This window comes from Rutidosis leptorrhynchoides, chromosome 3 (assembly GCF_046630445.1).
Source record: "Rutidosis leptorrhynchoides isolate AG116_Rl617_1_P2 chromosome 3, CSIRO_AGI_Rlap_v1, whole genome shotgun sequence".
In the NCBI taxonomy this organism is placed as follows: Eukaryota; Viridiplantae; Streptophyta; class Magnoliopsida; order Asterales; family Asteraceae; genus Rutidosis; species Rutidosis leptorrhynchoides.
Genome location: NC_092335.1, coordinates 660,176,609 through 660,190,928, shown reverse-complemented (window position 1 = coordinate 660,190,928; position 14,320 = coordinate 660,176,609). Strand labels below are relative to the sequence as shown.

General features: G+C 35.4%; 1 protein-coding gene across 1 annotated transcript; it reads left to right on the top strand.

The window, feature by feature from the left end:
- The first annotated feature begins 420 nt into the window (after positions 1 to 420).
- Positions 421 to 4,791, top strand: LOC139899236 (casein kinase 1-like protein 11). The gene is made up of 14 exons (XM_071882055.1): positions 421 to 914; positions 998 to 1,038; positions 1,626 to 1,695; positions 1,939 to 2,087; positions 2,171 to 2,266; positions 2,638 to 2,708; positions 2,912 to 2,973; positions 3,066 to 3,129; positions 3,236 to 3,320; positions 3,435 to 3,561; positions 3,658 to 3,731; positions 3,813 to 3,876; positions 4,025 to 4,140; positions 4,241 to 4,791. The coding sequence occupies exons 1-14, from the start codon at positions 839 to 841 to the stop codon at positions 4,502 to 4,504; spliced, it is 1,359 nt and encodes a 452-aa protein (XP_071738156.1). The 5' UTR covers positions 421 to 838; the 3' UTR covers positions 4,505 to 4,791.
- Positions 4,792 to 14,320: the final 9,529 nt, after the last annotated feature.

Sequence of the window (14,320 nt, the reverse complement as noted above, 5' to 3'; positions counted from 1 at the left end):
TTAACTTTTTACTCTTCTAATAATACTCAATTGGTGTGTGAGGATCAAAAAAGTGTGTGTGAGAATCATCCCCTTATTTTTTTCATAATTAAATAATAATATAATATTATACTATTTAAATATTTAAATTTAAATTTAAATATACAATCATTACATATCTCTTTCACTCTGCAAAGTTTTAAAGCACAAATAGAAATAAAAATCTCATCTTTATCTTTCTGTACTTCTTATCTACTTCCTCAATCTACGCTTGTTTGTCCCCCACAAGTTAATTTAACTTGGAACCTCATGCATATATCTCTCTTTTATCAATTACCCGTCAAGGCTGTTCTTAATTTTCTATTTTTATTAGTTACGTAGTTGTTGAAAAGTGTTTTTCTTACATAGTTAAATCTGCCTTTGGTGAATTTTATCAATTAAATTAAATACAAGTGTTTCTTGATTTTGTATAGTCTAAAAGGTTGTTGATTTGATCTTTTATACAAAATAAAATCTGGGGTTTTTGTATTTTACTAAAAAGATTCTTGCTTTTGTGTTTTTTGATTCGGTTTGGTGTAAAAGGTTGCTGATTTTGATCTTTTATCCAAAATAAAACCTGGGTTTTTTGTTTTTTTGAAAAAGATCCTTGCTTTTTGGTATCTTGCTTTTGTATAGTTTAAAGATAAGTTGTTGATTTTGATGCAAGTTTTAGGGTCAATTTTATTATTATCAGCTTAATTTTCCTTTTTATTTTTTGAAACCTCAATTTGAGGTTTGAATTAGGTTTATGTGGATCTGAATTGGGATATAGACTTAGTTATAAGAAAGTATAATATTAATTATTAATTTAATAATAATAATGGATCAAGTTCTTGGAGGAAAGTTTAAACTTGGGAGGAAAATTGGGAGTGGATCCTTTGGTGAACTTTATTTAGGTACTAATGATTATTGTTTTATTTATTTTATTTTAATTTATTTTAGCAGTCACTCAAATACATATTTGTTTGATGATATGCAGGTGTTAATTTGCAAACCGGAGAAGAAGTTGCTATTAAGCTGGTAAAGTCAACGTTTCTTGATGATGATTCTGATGTTTAAATTTGTATAGTTTATTACTTTATATTCTGATTATGGGATTAATTTTCAAACCATTGGAAAAGCCAAAATAATCAGTATTTAATGTCCAAATGTATGTGCATAATACATCTTGAAAGCTTGCAATTTGTGTCCATTATCCTTTATTTGATGAAAAATTATTTACTTTGGTTTAATTTGCTAAATACTCTGTTTTCTGTTACCGTTTTGCGATATATGCATGTTTTAAATGTCGATAAATGGTATTGTGCTGGTTGTGGATCCTATTCAAAAAAGATTTTGCTAACGACAACCTTAGGGCTGTCGTTAACACGCATAAAGTTCTTGTACAATCAGTTGACTTCCATTCACTTCCATTCCATCATGAAACTGACATGTAACCGCCGTGTACAATAATTTACTGCATACTAACGACAACCCAAAGTTAAAGACAAAGCAAGACTGTTACCAATTATCATGTAGCAGCTATAATTACTTGATGAGCATGTTCTATGATCACGTTGTGTTTGTTGGACGTTTAAAATTAATTACTCCCCTGTTACATAATTCAGGAATCTGTCAAAACGAAGCATCCTCAACTTCACTATGAATCGAAAATATATACGATCCTGCAAGGAGGAAGTGAGTTTCACCACCTTCATTTCTAAGTAATTTGCAATAATGATGTGCTTTTTAAATGTTCGATAGTTTTAAAGGTAGCAAATTCAACCCATTTACATATAACTGGGCCAAATCGTCTTATCTCTTGCCTCTAGTTTCGAAACAAAAATTAACATTTAATTATTAACAAAATTGGATGAACAAAGGTAACAGATTCTGAAAAATCTAATATATTATTCTCTAACCGTTTATTTGTTAATAAAGCTGGAATACCGAACCTGAAGTGGTTCGGAGTCGAGGGCGAGTATAACATCATGGTTATTGATCTTCTTGGACCAAGTCTTGAAGACCTTTTCAATTATTGCAATAGAAAATTTAGCTTGAAGACAGTTTTAATGCTTGCAGATCAACTAGTAAGGGCCATGTACATTGATTATTAATATTAAAGATTTTGTTTCTAGTTTAGAAATATATTCATTTTTATCAACTTTTGCAGATAAACAGAGTTGAATACATGCATGCGAGAGGTTTTCTTCACCGTGACATAAAACCTGATAACTTCTTAATGGGCTTGGGCCGAAAAGCTAATCAGGTAATTTTGGGTTCTACTGTTTTGATAACAGGTCAAGATGGTAAAACTGTAAAAATTAAGGTTAAAATATCATTTTTTCCGTTAAAAGATAGTTCCGTGTTATCATTTTGCTATCTATAGGTCTCAAAAGTTTGTTTTTTAATGTGAGGACCATCAAAAGTGTATTCTTTATAGCTCATTATGAACGACTGTTGGCGAAATTTTGTAGCCGTGGATTACAAAATTTCTTTGATCCTGGGTCCTTAATAATTGGAGTTTAATTATAATATATATATATATATATATATATATATTTAAAGTTGGAGCATTTTAGATTGTGTTAAAACAATTCAATCTTGAAAATAACATTCGATTTGCCTGTCTCTTTGCAGGTGTACGTCATCGATTTTGGCCTTGCAAAAAAGTACAGAGATCTTCAAACTCATAAACACATACCATACAGGTAAATCTGATTTTTTGAAATTTGGTAACTATTTAAACAACTTTTGTCCCCTATTCGCCAAGTTCTATAAATTCACTCATTCAACCCATTGGAGATAAAATACAATCCAAGTCGACCCGTTTCAAGTAAATGGTCAGAATTCTCACCTCTTCTAGTTGCACTCGTTTGTTCGCCCGTCTGATCGACACTCTTTTTTTTTCAAGGGAAAACAAGAACCTCACAGGCACCGCTCGTTATGCAAGTGTCAACACACACCTTGGTGTCGGTAAGCTGTTTATGAGTACATCACAATTATTATATTTTTGTTAAAATTATTTGATACATGTAAAATACTAGAATGTATTTATAACCATGCAGAACAAAGTAGACGGGATGATCTTGAATCTCTTGGTTACGTTCTTATGTATTTCCTTAGAGGAAGGTAAACATAAAGTTTCAGCCTTTTTTCTATATTCCGTCTCATTTTTTGACCCCGTATTACTTAAAGTCACATGTTTCTAACCGCAAGTTGTACATGTATGTTTTAGCCTTCCGTGGCAGGGACTACGAGCGGGAAACAAGAAACAGAAATATGACAAAATAAGCGAAAAAAAGATGTTGACTACAATTGAGGTAGGTACTACTACTAATATTACGTAAATACATACATACATACGTATGTACGGATGTATATATTGAGAAAGATAAGTTACCTGATGCACTTATAATTTTTTTTTTTTTCATTAGGTACTATGTAAATCATACCCGTCAGAGTTTATATCATATTTCCATTACTGTCGATCGTTGAGATTTGACGACAAGCCGGATTATTCGTACTTAAAGAGGCTTTTTAGAGACCTATTTATTCGTGAAGGTCAAATCTCGCAATTCAATTTTTATAAACCTTTCATACAGAACTTAAATGCATAGATGTCTTTCCTTCTTCATCTGATGCAATTACCTATCGCAGGCTATCAATTCGACTACGTCTTCGATTGGACGATATTGAAGTACCCTCAAATAGGTGCCAACTCCAGAACACGAGTAAGTGCAAACCTGTTAATCATTTGAATTATATTAATGACCTGTTAATCAATTAAATTATATTATGTTTCTTTTTTGCAGGTTCAAGGTGAGAATACAAGTATGAACGTTGTAAGATCAGCTGAAAAGCCAGGAAGACCGTCAGGTACGGCTGTATGGATGTATGGGTTGTAAATAATTTTACTTTGATTTTGTGGTTATTGCAATACTATTCTGCTAGAGTAATCTATTTATTTCCCTAATGTTGTATTCGACTAACGCTAATGACTATATACGTTGCTAAATTCATGCAGCTGGTCAGGATATCCGTAATAGATTCTCGGGTGCAGTCGAAGCGTTTTCTAGAAGAACAAATTTGGGTGGTGGTCGCCAAAGGGTGTCCGATGATGTACCTTCGTCAAAGGATGTGGTAAGCATATATATGTATTTGTGCTTGAGAGTAATGATCTTTCGGGTTTGACTTTTGAAAGTCAAAAATTGACTATGACTTAAAAAATTTCAACCCACAGCAACCTGATTCTGAAAGAGTCCGGTCTTCTCGAAACGGGGACTCATCAAAACGTGCTGTCACCCCTGGTGGTAGACCAAGCTCCTCAGCGGAAGCAACGGAAGGCCGCTTGACTCGGCTTGTCTCGACGAGTGGGGCCCGCTCATCGTCTACGCAACGAGTTCAACCAAGTTTTGAAACCAAACCATCTGGATTTGTTCGTACAGCAAAGGGTGGTCATGAAGATCCTCTCCGCAACTTTGAGTTCCTCACAATCAGAAAGTGAACGAGTCGCCATTTTTATTCAAGTAATTTTAGCTCTTGCGTAAATGGATGATCTCACTTTCATTATGCATTTTAAACTCGCCTGAAGAATGATGACACTTGGGGCGCAACATCTTCAACAAGTGAAACCTCAAAACGGGTACACTTATATATCACTGTAAATTGCAATATTGATTTTGTACTTTTTAAGGCAAGATCTAGATCGAATCCTTAAAGACTTGGCTCGTTTCATGTTGTATTTGTAGTAATGACAGAATTTAGTAATAAAGTCGGTTTTGATCTGTTTAAGGTATGTGTATGCTTTTTATCTGTAATAGAAAGTTATGTCATTACACTGCTAACGATTGTAGTTGGTGATAGCGCCTTTATTGATAAGGTTCTTTGTAATAGAATCAGCGTATCTATCTTAATAGGGCTTGCGTCGCTATATGAATACCATCAGAAGTTCTTACGATATGTTTTAAAACTGATTATTCGAGTATTGCGAGTTTAAGGTGCGACAATAAAACTTATTTGAATGTTGCGAGTTTAAGGTACGACAATAAAACTTATTTGAATGTTGCGAGTTTAAGGTACGACTATAAAACTCATTTAAATGTTGCAAGTTTAAGGTGCGCGAATAAAACTGATTATTTGAATATTGTGAGTTTAAGGTGCGACAATAAACTTTCGTCGCTTTAAGTGATTATGCCTATGTTGAGGATTGAGTAACTAGTTTTATCCATGATGTAGCAAAACGATCTACTTGTTTAAACAATAGCTAATAGTTGAAATTTCATCATTTATTCACAGTTTGTCCGTTCTATGACTTGTTTAACATCATGACTGAACTTAATGAATACAAATTCTGAATATGTTGTGATTTAGCGCACTTTCAAGACCACGAGAAATTAATAAAACAATTAAGCAATAAATAAAGACACAAGGATTTACGTGGTTCGGCGTGAGGCCTAGTCCACGGGCGGAAGCATAGATGGATTTTACTAGCAAATATGGCAAACCCGAGGTTACAATGTATCACTCTAATCTAGGCTCCGAAAATACTAACAAAGTATTTGGACCACTCACTAGATTATTACACTTCTCTCGTAACTCACTCGTATAGAATTTTGACTAACAATTCTATACCACTCTTTTCTCTATTTTTTCTTACAAGTACAAGAGTTATTATGAAACTCTTTCACTTTGCATGGGATATCCAAATGAGGTTTCATGCACTGCCATTTATAGTTGAGATATATCCGTAGATTGCATGTGTGAATACACATGGCCTGACTTCAATTGTCTAAAGACATGTTTTAAATAAAGTCTTCAAAGCAATATTGTATTACTTTAACTTTCTCCTTTATTTGACTTTGTTGGCATCCATTTGTTGAATTGTTGAATGTAATTCAGCCATGTGTCCATAAACTTTGTTAGGTAACAAGTTGACAACTCAAAATAAAATTGAGTCACCATCCAACAAATCTCCACCTTGACGAACATTTTCATCCTTTGCTATCCGTTATCAATCTCTGCTTCCTGTCAGCCCTCCCGGGCTCATCACTTTTTTCGAACGCCAACCAAGTCCAAACAATGTTCGAACTTGTTTGTAGTGACGGGCTTAGTCAACATATCTGCCGGATTATGTGTCGTACTGATCTTCTTGACCATTATAACTCCTTCAGATACGACTTTACGAATAAAGTGATACCGTACATCAATGTGTTTGGTTCTCTCATGATACACTTGGTTTTTAGTCAAATATATGGCACTCTGGCTATCACAATGCACCACAGTTTCGTCCTGTTGCAAACCCAGATCACCAACCAAACCCCTCAGCCACTTTGCTTCTTTCACACCCTCAGTCAGAGCCATGTATTCCGCTTCAGTTGTCGACAAAGCAACAGTCGATTGTAATGTTGCTTTCCAACTAATAGCACATTTTTCGAGAGTAAAAACATACCCAGTCTGAGACCTTCTCCGATCCAAATCACCAGCATAGTCTGAATCAACGTATCCGGTAACATTAGTATTACCACCGTTATCAAATACTAAGCCAGTATCTGTTGTCCCTCTGAGGTACCGAAGAATCCATTGCACTGCTTTCCAATGAGCTTTCCCTGGACAATCCATATATCTACTCACCACGCTTACTGCATGCGCAATATCCGGTCTAGTACATACCATAGCATACATGATGCTACCCACAGCACTAGCATATGGAACATGTGACATATGCTCCACCTCCTCCTCAGTTTCAGGTGACAACGCCGATGAAAGTTTGAAATGTGCAGCAAGTGGAGTACTAACCGGTTTGGAGTTATCCATCCCAAAACGCTGAAGAACCTTCTCAATATATTTCTTTTGTGACAAATACAATTTTCCTTCACGCCTATCTCTGATAATCTCCATTCCCAATATCTTCTTAGCTGCACCCAAATCTTTCATCTCAAACTCACTTTTGAGTTGAGATTTTAACTGATCGATCTCAGACATGTTTTTCGAAGCAATCAACATATCATCCACATATAACAGCAAATAAACGTACGAGCCATCTGGAAGCTTCTTGTGATATACACAACTATCATAATCACTCCGCGAGTAACATTTACTAGTCATGAATACGTCAAACCGCTTATACCATTGTCGAGGTGATTGCTTCAAGCCATATAATGACTTTTTCAGCAAACAAGCATAATCTTCCTTTCCTTTGACCACAAATCCCTCTGGCTGGCGCATAAAGATCCGTTCCTCCAACTCACCATGTAAGAATGCTGTCTTGACATCTAGTTGCTGCAGCTCCATATCAAGTAAAGCAACCATGGCAAGTAACACGCGAATAAATGTATGCTTTACAACCGGTGAGAAAACTTCATTAAAGTCAACTCCCTCTCTCTGAGTAAAGCCTTTTTCTACAAGGCGTGCTTTGAACCTTTCATCTTCTACACCCGGAATTCGATCCTTCTTTTTGAAGATCCATTTGCATCCAACAATCTTCTGACCTTTTGGCGGTTTCACCAGCTCCCACGTATGATTCTTATAAAGAGACTCCATCTCTTCATTCATAGCTACAGACCACTTTGCAGATTCTGGGCCACTTATAGCTTCACGATATGTAGCAGGTTCTTGGACCTCTATATCTTCTGCCATACTCAGGGCATAAGCTACCAAATCTGCATGCCCAAACCGTTGTGGTGGTTTTATTGCTCGTCGTTCTCTATCTCTTGCTAGATTATAATTCTGTAGATCATGTTGCTCATCTGACTGATCTTCTGGTGTCATTTGATCAACACCAGAGTCATGTACGTCTTCTACAACGGGCTCGACAGGAGTATCTTGTACTACTCCTTGTGGAACTTCTATTTCTTGCTCCACCTGCTCTTCAACTTCACGATCTTTTCCAGCAACTACTTGTTCCTCCTCTGTCTTTTTCAACATAGCAGACTCATCAAATGTCACATCCCTGCTGATGAGAAATCGGGATGATTTACCATCAGGGCACCACAATCTATAACGCTTCACCCCATCTGCATACCCTAGAAATATGCATCTCTTAGCCCTCAGCTCAAGTTTACCATCTTTCACATGAGCATAAGCAGGACAACCAAATATCTTCAAATCACTGTAACTTGCAGGGGAACCTGACCATTTCTCCAAAGGAGTTTGACAATCAATTGCCGTTGATGGAGACCGATTTACCAAATAACAAGCTGTGTTGACAGCTTCAGCCCAAAATATATTTGGTAATTTTGCATTTGAGAGCATACACCTCGCTCGCTCAAGGAGCGTTCTATTCATCCGTTCTGCAACGCCATTCTGTTGTGGTGTAAACCGCACTGTGTGGTGTCTCACAATGCCTTCGTTCTTACAGAACTCATTGAATTCGCCTTTGCAGAATTCCAGTCCATTGTCAGTTCTCAAGCGCTTAATGAACTTTCCAGTCTGCTTCTCTATCATCATCTTCCATTGCTTGAAATTGACAAAGACTTCATCCTTACGTTTAAGGATATAAACCCATACTCTTCTCGAATAGTCATCAATAAAGGTTAACATGTATCTCGCACCACCTTTTGAAGGAACAGGAGATGGACCCCAAAGATCTGAATGGATATAATCCAAAGTACCTTTCGTCCTGTGAACGGCTGTGCCAAACTTTATTCGACTATGTTTTCCGAATACACAGTGCTCGCAGAATTCCAATTTTCCGATATTCTGACCGCACAGCAAACCTCGTTTACTAAGCTCCATCATTCCTCTCTCGCTCATGTGCCCAAGGCGCATGTGCCATAACTTGGTGGTATCTACATCTTTAGCCGATGAAGAAACTCCTGCCGCTCCAGTAACCGTGCTACCCTTTAACAGGTAAAGGCCATTACACCTTTCACCTTTCATCACGACAAGTGCACCTCTAGAAACTTTTAATACTCCACCTCGGGCTCGATACTCACAGCCGACGGAGTCCAACGTACCCAAGGATATAAGATTCTTTCTCAATTCTGGAACATGCCTGACATCTGTCAAAGTCCTCACCGTGCCATCATACATCTTGATTTGGATCGTTCCTATGCCAACAACCTTACAAGCTACATCGTTTCCCATAAGGACTTTACCACCATTTATTTGTTGATAGGTAGTAAACCAGTCCCTAATAGGACACATATGATAAGAACAACCCGAGTCAAGAATCCACTCATTACTTGAGAGGCCATCGGTAACACTAAGAACATTTGCACCATCAGAATCATTTTCTGCAACCGCGGCAACTTTATCGGCTCCCGCTGCATTCCAAGTCTCTCTTTTTCCTTTTAAGTCTGGACAGTCTCTACGCATGTGACCTTCCTTGTGACAATTGTAACACTTGATCTTTCTAGATCTTGGTTTCGATCTAGAACGACCTTTGTTGTTACTACTTGATGCTCTATCGTTACGTCTTCCTCTTGCCACCAAACCTTCTGCACTCTCTTCCAGATAATCCGCCGAGGATTTCTTCCTTAACTCGCTAGAGTTCAAGGTAGATTTGACATCCTCCATGGAAATAGTTTTTCTACTATATAGTAGAGTTGTAACCAAATGCTCGTACGATTTTGGCAAGGAACATAAGAAAATTAACGATTGATCTTCATCATCAATTTTCACACCAATATTATTCAAGTCCAAAATTATTTTATTGAACTCATCGATGTGATCATTTAGTGAACCTTCTTTCATCCGAAGAGTATACAACCGTTGTTTCATATACAACCGGTTCGTGAGATTCTTAGTCATATATAGAGTTTCTAGCTGTTTCCAAAGTCCAGCCGGTGTGGTTTCTGCCGCAACTTCTCTAAGCACACAATCGGCAAGATTTAGAATAATCATACCGTGTGCCTTTTCCAGAAGTTCATCCTTCTCTTCATTTGTCAACTTTTCGGGTAGATGTTCTCTCCCTTTCAAAGCTAACAAATAACCTTGTTGGCTCAGTAGAGCCCGCATCTTCATTCGCCAAAGACCAAAATCGTTCTGGCCATTAAATTTCTCTACGTCGGACCTTATTATCGTCATCTTGAATATTTAATCACAGCTACGCTCTGATACCAGTTTGTTGTGATTTAGCGCACTTTCAAGACCCCGAGAAATTAATAGAACAATTAAGCAATAAATAAAGACACAAGGATTTACGTGGTTCGGCGTGAGGCCTAGTCCACGGGCGGAAGCAGAGATGGATTTTACTAGCAAATATGGCAAACCCGAGGTTACAATGTATCACTCTAATCTAGGCTCCGAAAATACTAACAAAGTATTTGGACCACTCACTAGATTATTACACTTCCCTCGTAACTCACTCGTATAGAATTTTGACTAACAATTCTATACCACTCTTTTCTCTATTTTTTCTTACAAGTACAAGAGTTATTATGAAACTCTTTCACTTTGCATGGGATATCCAAATGAGGTTTCATGCACTGCCATTTATAGTTGAGATATATCCGTAGATTGCATGTGTGAATACACATGGCCTGACTTCAATTGTCTAAAGACATGTTTTAAATAAAGTCTTCAAAGCAATATTGTATTACTTTACCTTTCTCCTTTATTTGACTTTGTTGGCATCCATTTGTTGAATTGTTGAATGTAATTCAGCAGCCATGTGCCCATAAACTTTGTTAGGTAACAAGTTGACAACTCAAAATAAAATTGAGTCACCATCCAACAGAATATATCACAACACAAATCTTGATATTGATCTCTTTGTTGCTTAGAACTTGCAAAACGATATACTTTTAGCAATAGTCATGTATAAGTTGACACAAGATTAACATTAGCCAATCACGTCAAAGGCGGAGTATGAGGGAGATGGTATGTACGCAATCACATAATTTTAGCAATATTTACGTATAATTTGACACATACTTTTAGCAATATTAGCGTATAATTTGACAGAAGTCAAGTATACATTGACACATGTCACATACAATCACATTATTTGTGTGATACATTGTAATCTAAGTGTTAGTTTTAGCTAACATAAACACAAAACATCCAAAAGTGTCACATTTAGTTTCATACTCACACTAGCTTAACCATCAAAAGTAATGGGCAATTGATCATTCCACGTTTAAATTTGATAAATCGACCATACATGTGCACTAAGTACTTGTAATGTACAAGTACTTGATGCATAATTATAGCAAATAATTAAATTTAATGGTGAAAATATCTAACCATCAATTTTTGTTATATATAAAGATGTAATCACTTAAACAAAATGTTCACAACAAACTCTTCCTATCTACAACAAATTTAAGCATGGACCCTAGCCAAGAAATAACATGCTTCGTTTGCAACAAAAAATACAAAGACTATGAAACATTTACGAACCATTTTGATTTGCACATTGCAGCAGTGCGGAAACAAGCCGAAGAGCGAAAGGCATCGCGACCTCGTACACAAACTCTAGCTCACGATTGCCCCACCACAACCACCCGCTCAAGATACCAACCAAGCTATGGTTGTCATTGTAATTTGTAAACCATCCCAATCCAAATGACAATCAACAAGAAAATGAAGCTACAACAAAACTCAGTTTGAGTCCGCCTTCCAAGCAGTCATCATATTTTTCGATCACTAAATTATCGTCGTTTTCTTTAGTTGTCTTGTTTAAAATAAATGATCTATGATCTGCTAGATAGATCTTAATTCGAAGAAATGATTATGTCTAGTGGGTTGAGTTATTGTGATTAGTGTGTCATCTCCTTTGAAACTCAATGTTATGGTATCAGTTTATATTTGATAATTTCATCTTATATTATACATGTTGATTTTATTTGTGGGTTTGTAACGAGACCTATAGTTACATGATAACTACTTATATCAACGAAATGTGATTATGTGACCTCCGAATATAACTACTACAGTATAATATTTTTCAAAATATATACAAACTAGTCCCGTTAGGCCCGCGCAATGCGGCGGGGCATTTCGGCATACATATTCATATTTAACGTAGCGTTGTGTACGTACAGAGGGGGAAACGGCTCATGTGTTAAGACCCGTTTTAGATGTCGGCGTTCTTAGCGTTTTTGAAAAAGTCCGTTTCGAACGTAGTTAGTCTCATTTTATTCGTAAATTATTTTAAGTTTAATAGTGGTAGCGGTGAAATTTAACTCGCGTCGATTAGGGTGATAAGGCCCGTGAAAATTTACAGTGAGTGTTGTTTTTCGATTTAAATTAAAAATATCTTTAGGGGGTGGAGTGAAACTTCATGGTGTGAAAAGAGATGTTGAAACGACTTTTATTTTTACCAGGAACGACCATAAGTTCCATGAGTTTTAGTATATAGTGGACTTTTATTTTTACCAGGAACGACCACAAGTTCCATGAGTTTTAGTATATAGTGGAAATGGAAATAACACACAAATAATACCTGTTTGTTAACATTACAAAAAAATTAGTCTTGAAAATATATGTAATGACTTTTGATCAATCATATAACTCTGAATTTACTCTTACTAAGCAAGTAGGATGACAATGGCCACCCGAGATTCAGTAAATTTACACTCGATCCATTCGCTTCGTGGTGGATATAGATGAACTTAAATGGATATTAATACGAATATGGTTGAACCTAAATTGATATGGACATAGATGAAAAATTTAATTTCATCCATAGATATATCTATTAACACCCAAAATACGTATACAAATTACATAAATATAGATATATGCTTACATATTTACCATTAAATTTACACTTTGCTTTCAATCTTATAATACAATGCATATGATATATTACAATAAATCACGTATATCTAACAAAATAAACAGACAAATTACATATTTGATTTTTCATAAACTATGTTTAATAGTTAATTCAATAAATTGTGTTCTAACTCCAACAAAATTTACACATTCTTGTAGATTATTAATTATGCCATATTATTTATACTTTTTTTATATACCGCGTTTTTTGTTTTTGTCGCTTATTAGAAAATATTATAACTTTTTCTAATATCCAATAAATATTCATTAACCCGCTTAATCTAGCGGATATGGATATGGATGGATGAACTGAATTAAATGAATATGGATATAAAAATAGATGAACAAAAACTAAATGAATATGGATATGGATACGACATCATGCGATCCATATCCGGTCCATTGTCATCCCTACTTACAAGTGTTTAATTACATATATATATAATATAATAGGGTTAAAGCTACAAATATTCAAAAAGTGTTCTCATGTCAACAATTGGTTACCGGTTACCGGTACAATCAACCAAAATAATTAAGTGTAATTTTTTGTTTTTTTAAAGGTGGCGCGGACTAAATATAATTAAAGATTAAAGCTATAAATCGGCTATATAGTTTCTCTTTTGTTTCATTGTAGGCTATATAAATTGTTCTAATGTAAACTATAAATATGATGACACGTCATCAACTTTTTAGGTTGACAGTTAAAAAAGTGTAATCGTTTATGTTAGTACACTTTTTGAAATTATATAACCGACAGTGAGACGAAAATGGGTATATAACCTAGTAACCTACATTGAGATATTTGAAAAAATATATAGTCTATTTGTAGCTTTAACCCTATATAATATATATATATATATAAGTACATAGTGTACACACACATATACATATATGTATGTATATACTCTTTTTGTCAAAATCTATATGAATAACAGTTTTCATCTCATATGTTTTTTTGTTAGACCACCAGCAATCGTGAATGTGATGTGGAGTCAAATTTTACACTTTTTGAAGAAGTAGTGGTTTTTTAACGTTGGCGTTACAATGTTTGTTTTCAAAGAAAATAATGGAGAGTGTTAAATTTGAGTGAGAAGGTATCTCACCAGTGGCGACTCCACTTAGAGTGGAGTGGGGTCAAAGGACCCCGTTAGTTAAATTTTTTCCTGTATAAAATACTACTAAAATTGTATAGGATACCACTAAATTTATAGACAGAATCCCATATATTTTCCAAATTAGTGATTTTAATGGAAGTAAATAGTCATTCACTAGGAAATTTGTTTTACAAAGTATCACTAATATTGTATAGGATCCCATTGAGTTTTGATCCTAGAATCGCCACTGTATCTCACGTCTCATTATTTTCGTCAATAATTTGACTGACGCTCATTTTTCGTCACGAATAACGCCTCGTTTTTGGCGTTAGGGCGTTAGTATTGTTCCATGTCATCAATTTAGACGTTAGATTCTTGGGGTAAAGCCCCATTGCGGATGAATGATGATTCGGACACATCTATTTTTGTTCATACACAATTAAAAATGCAATTAACATATTATACTATACAATATTTTAAAATATGTTTAGATGTGCATGGAT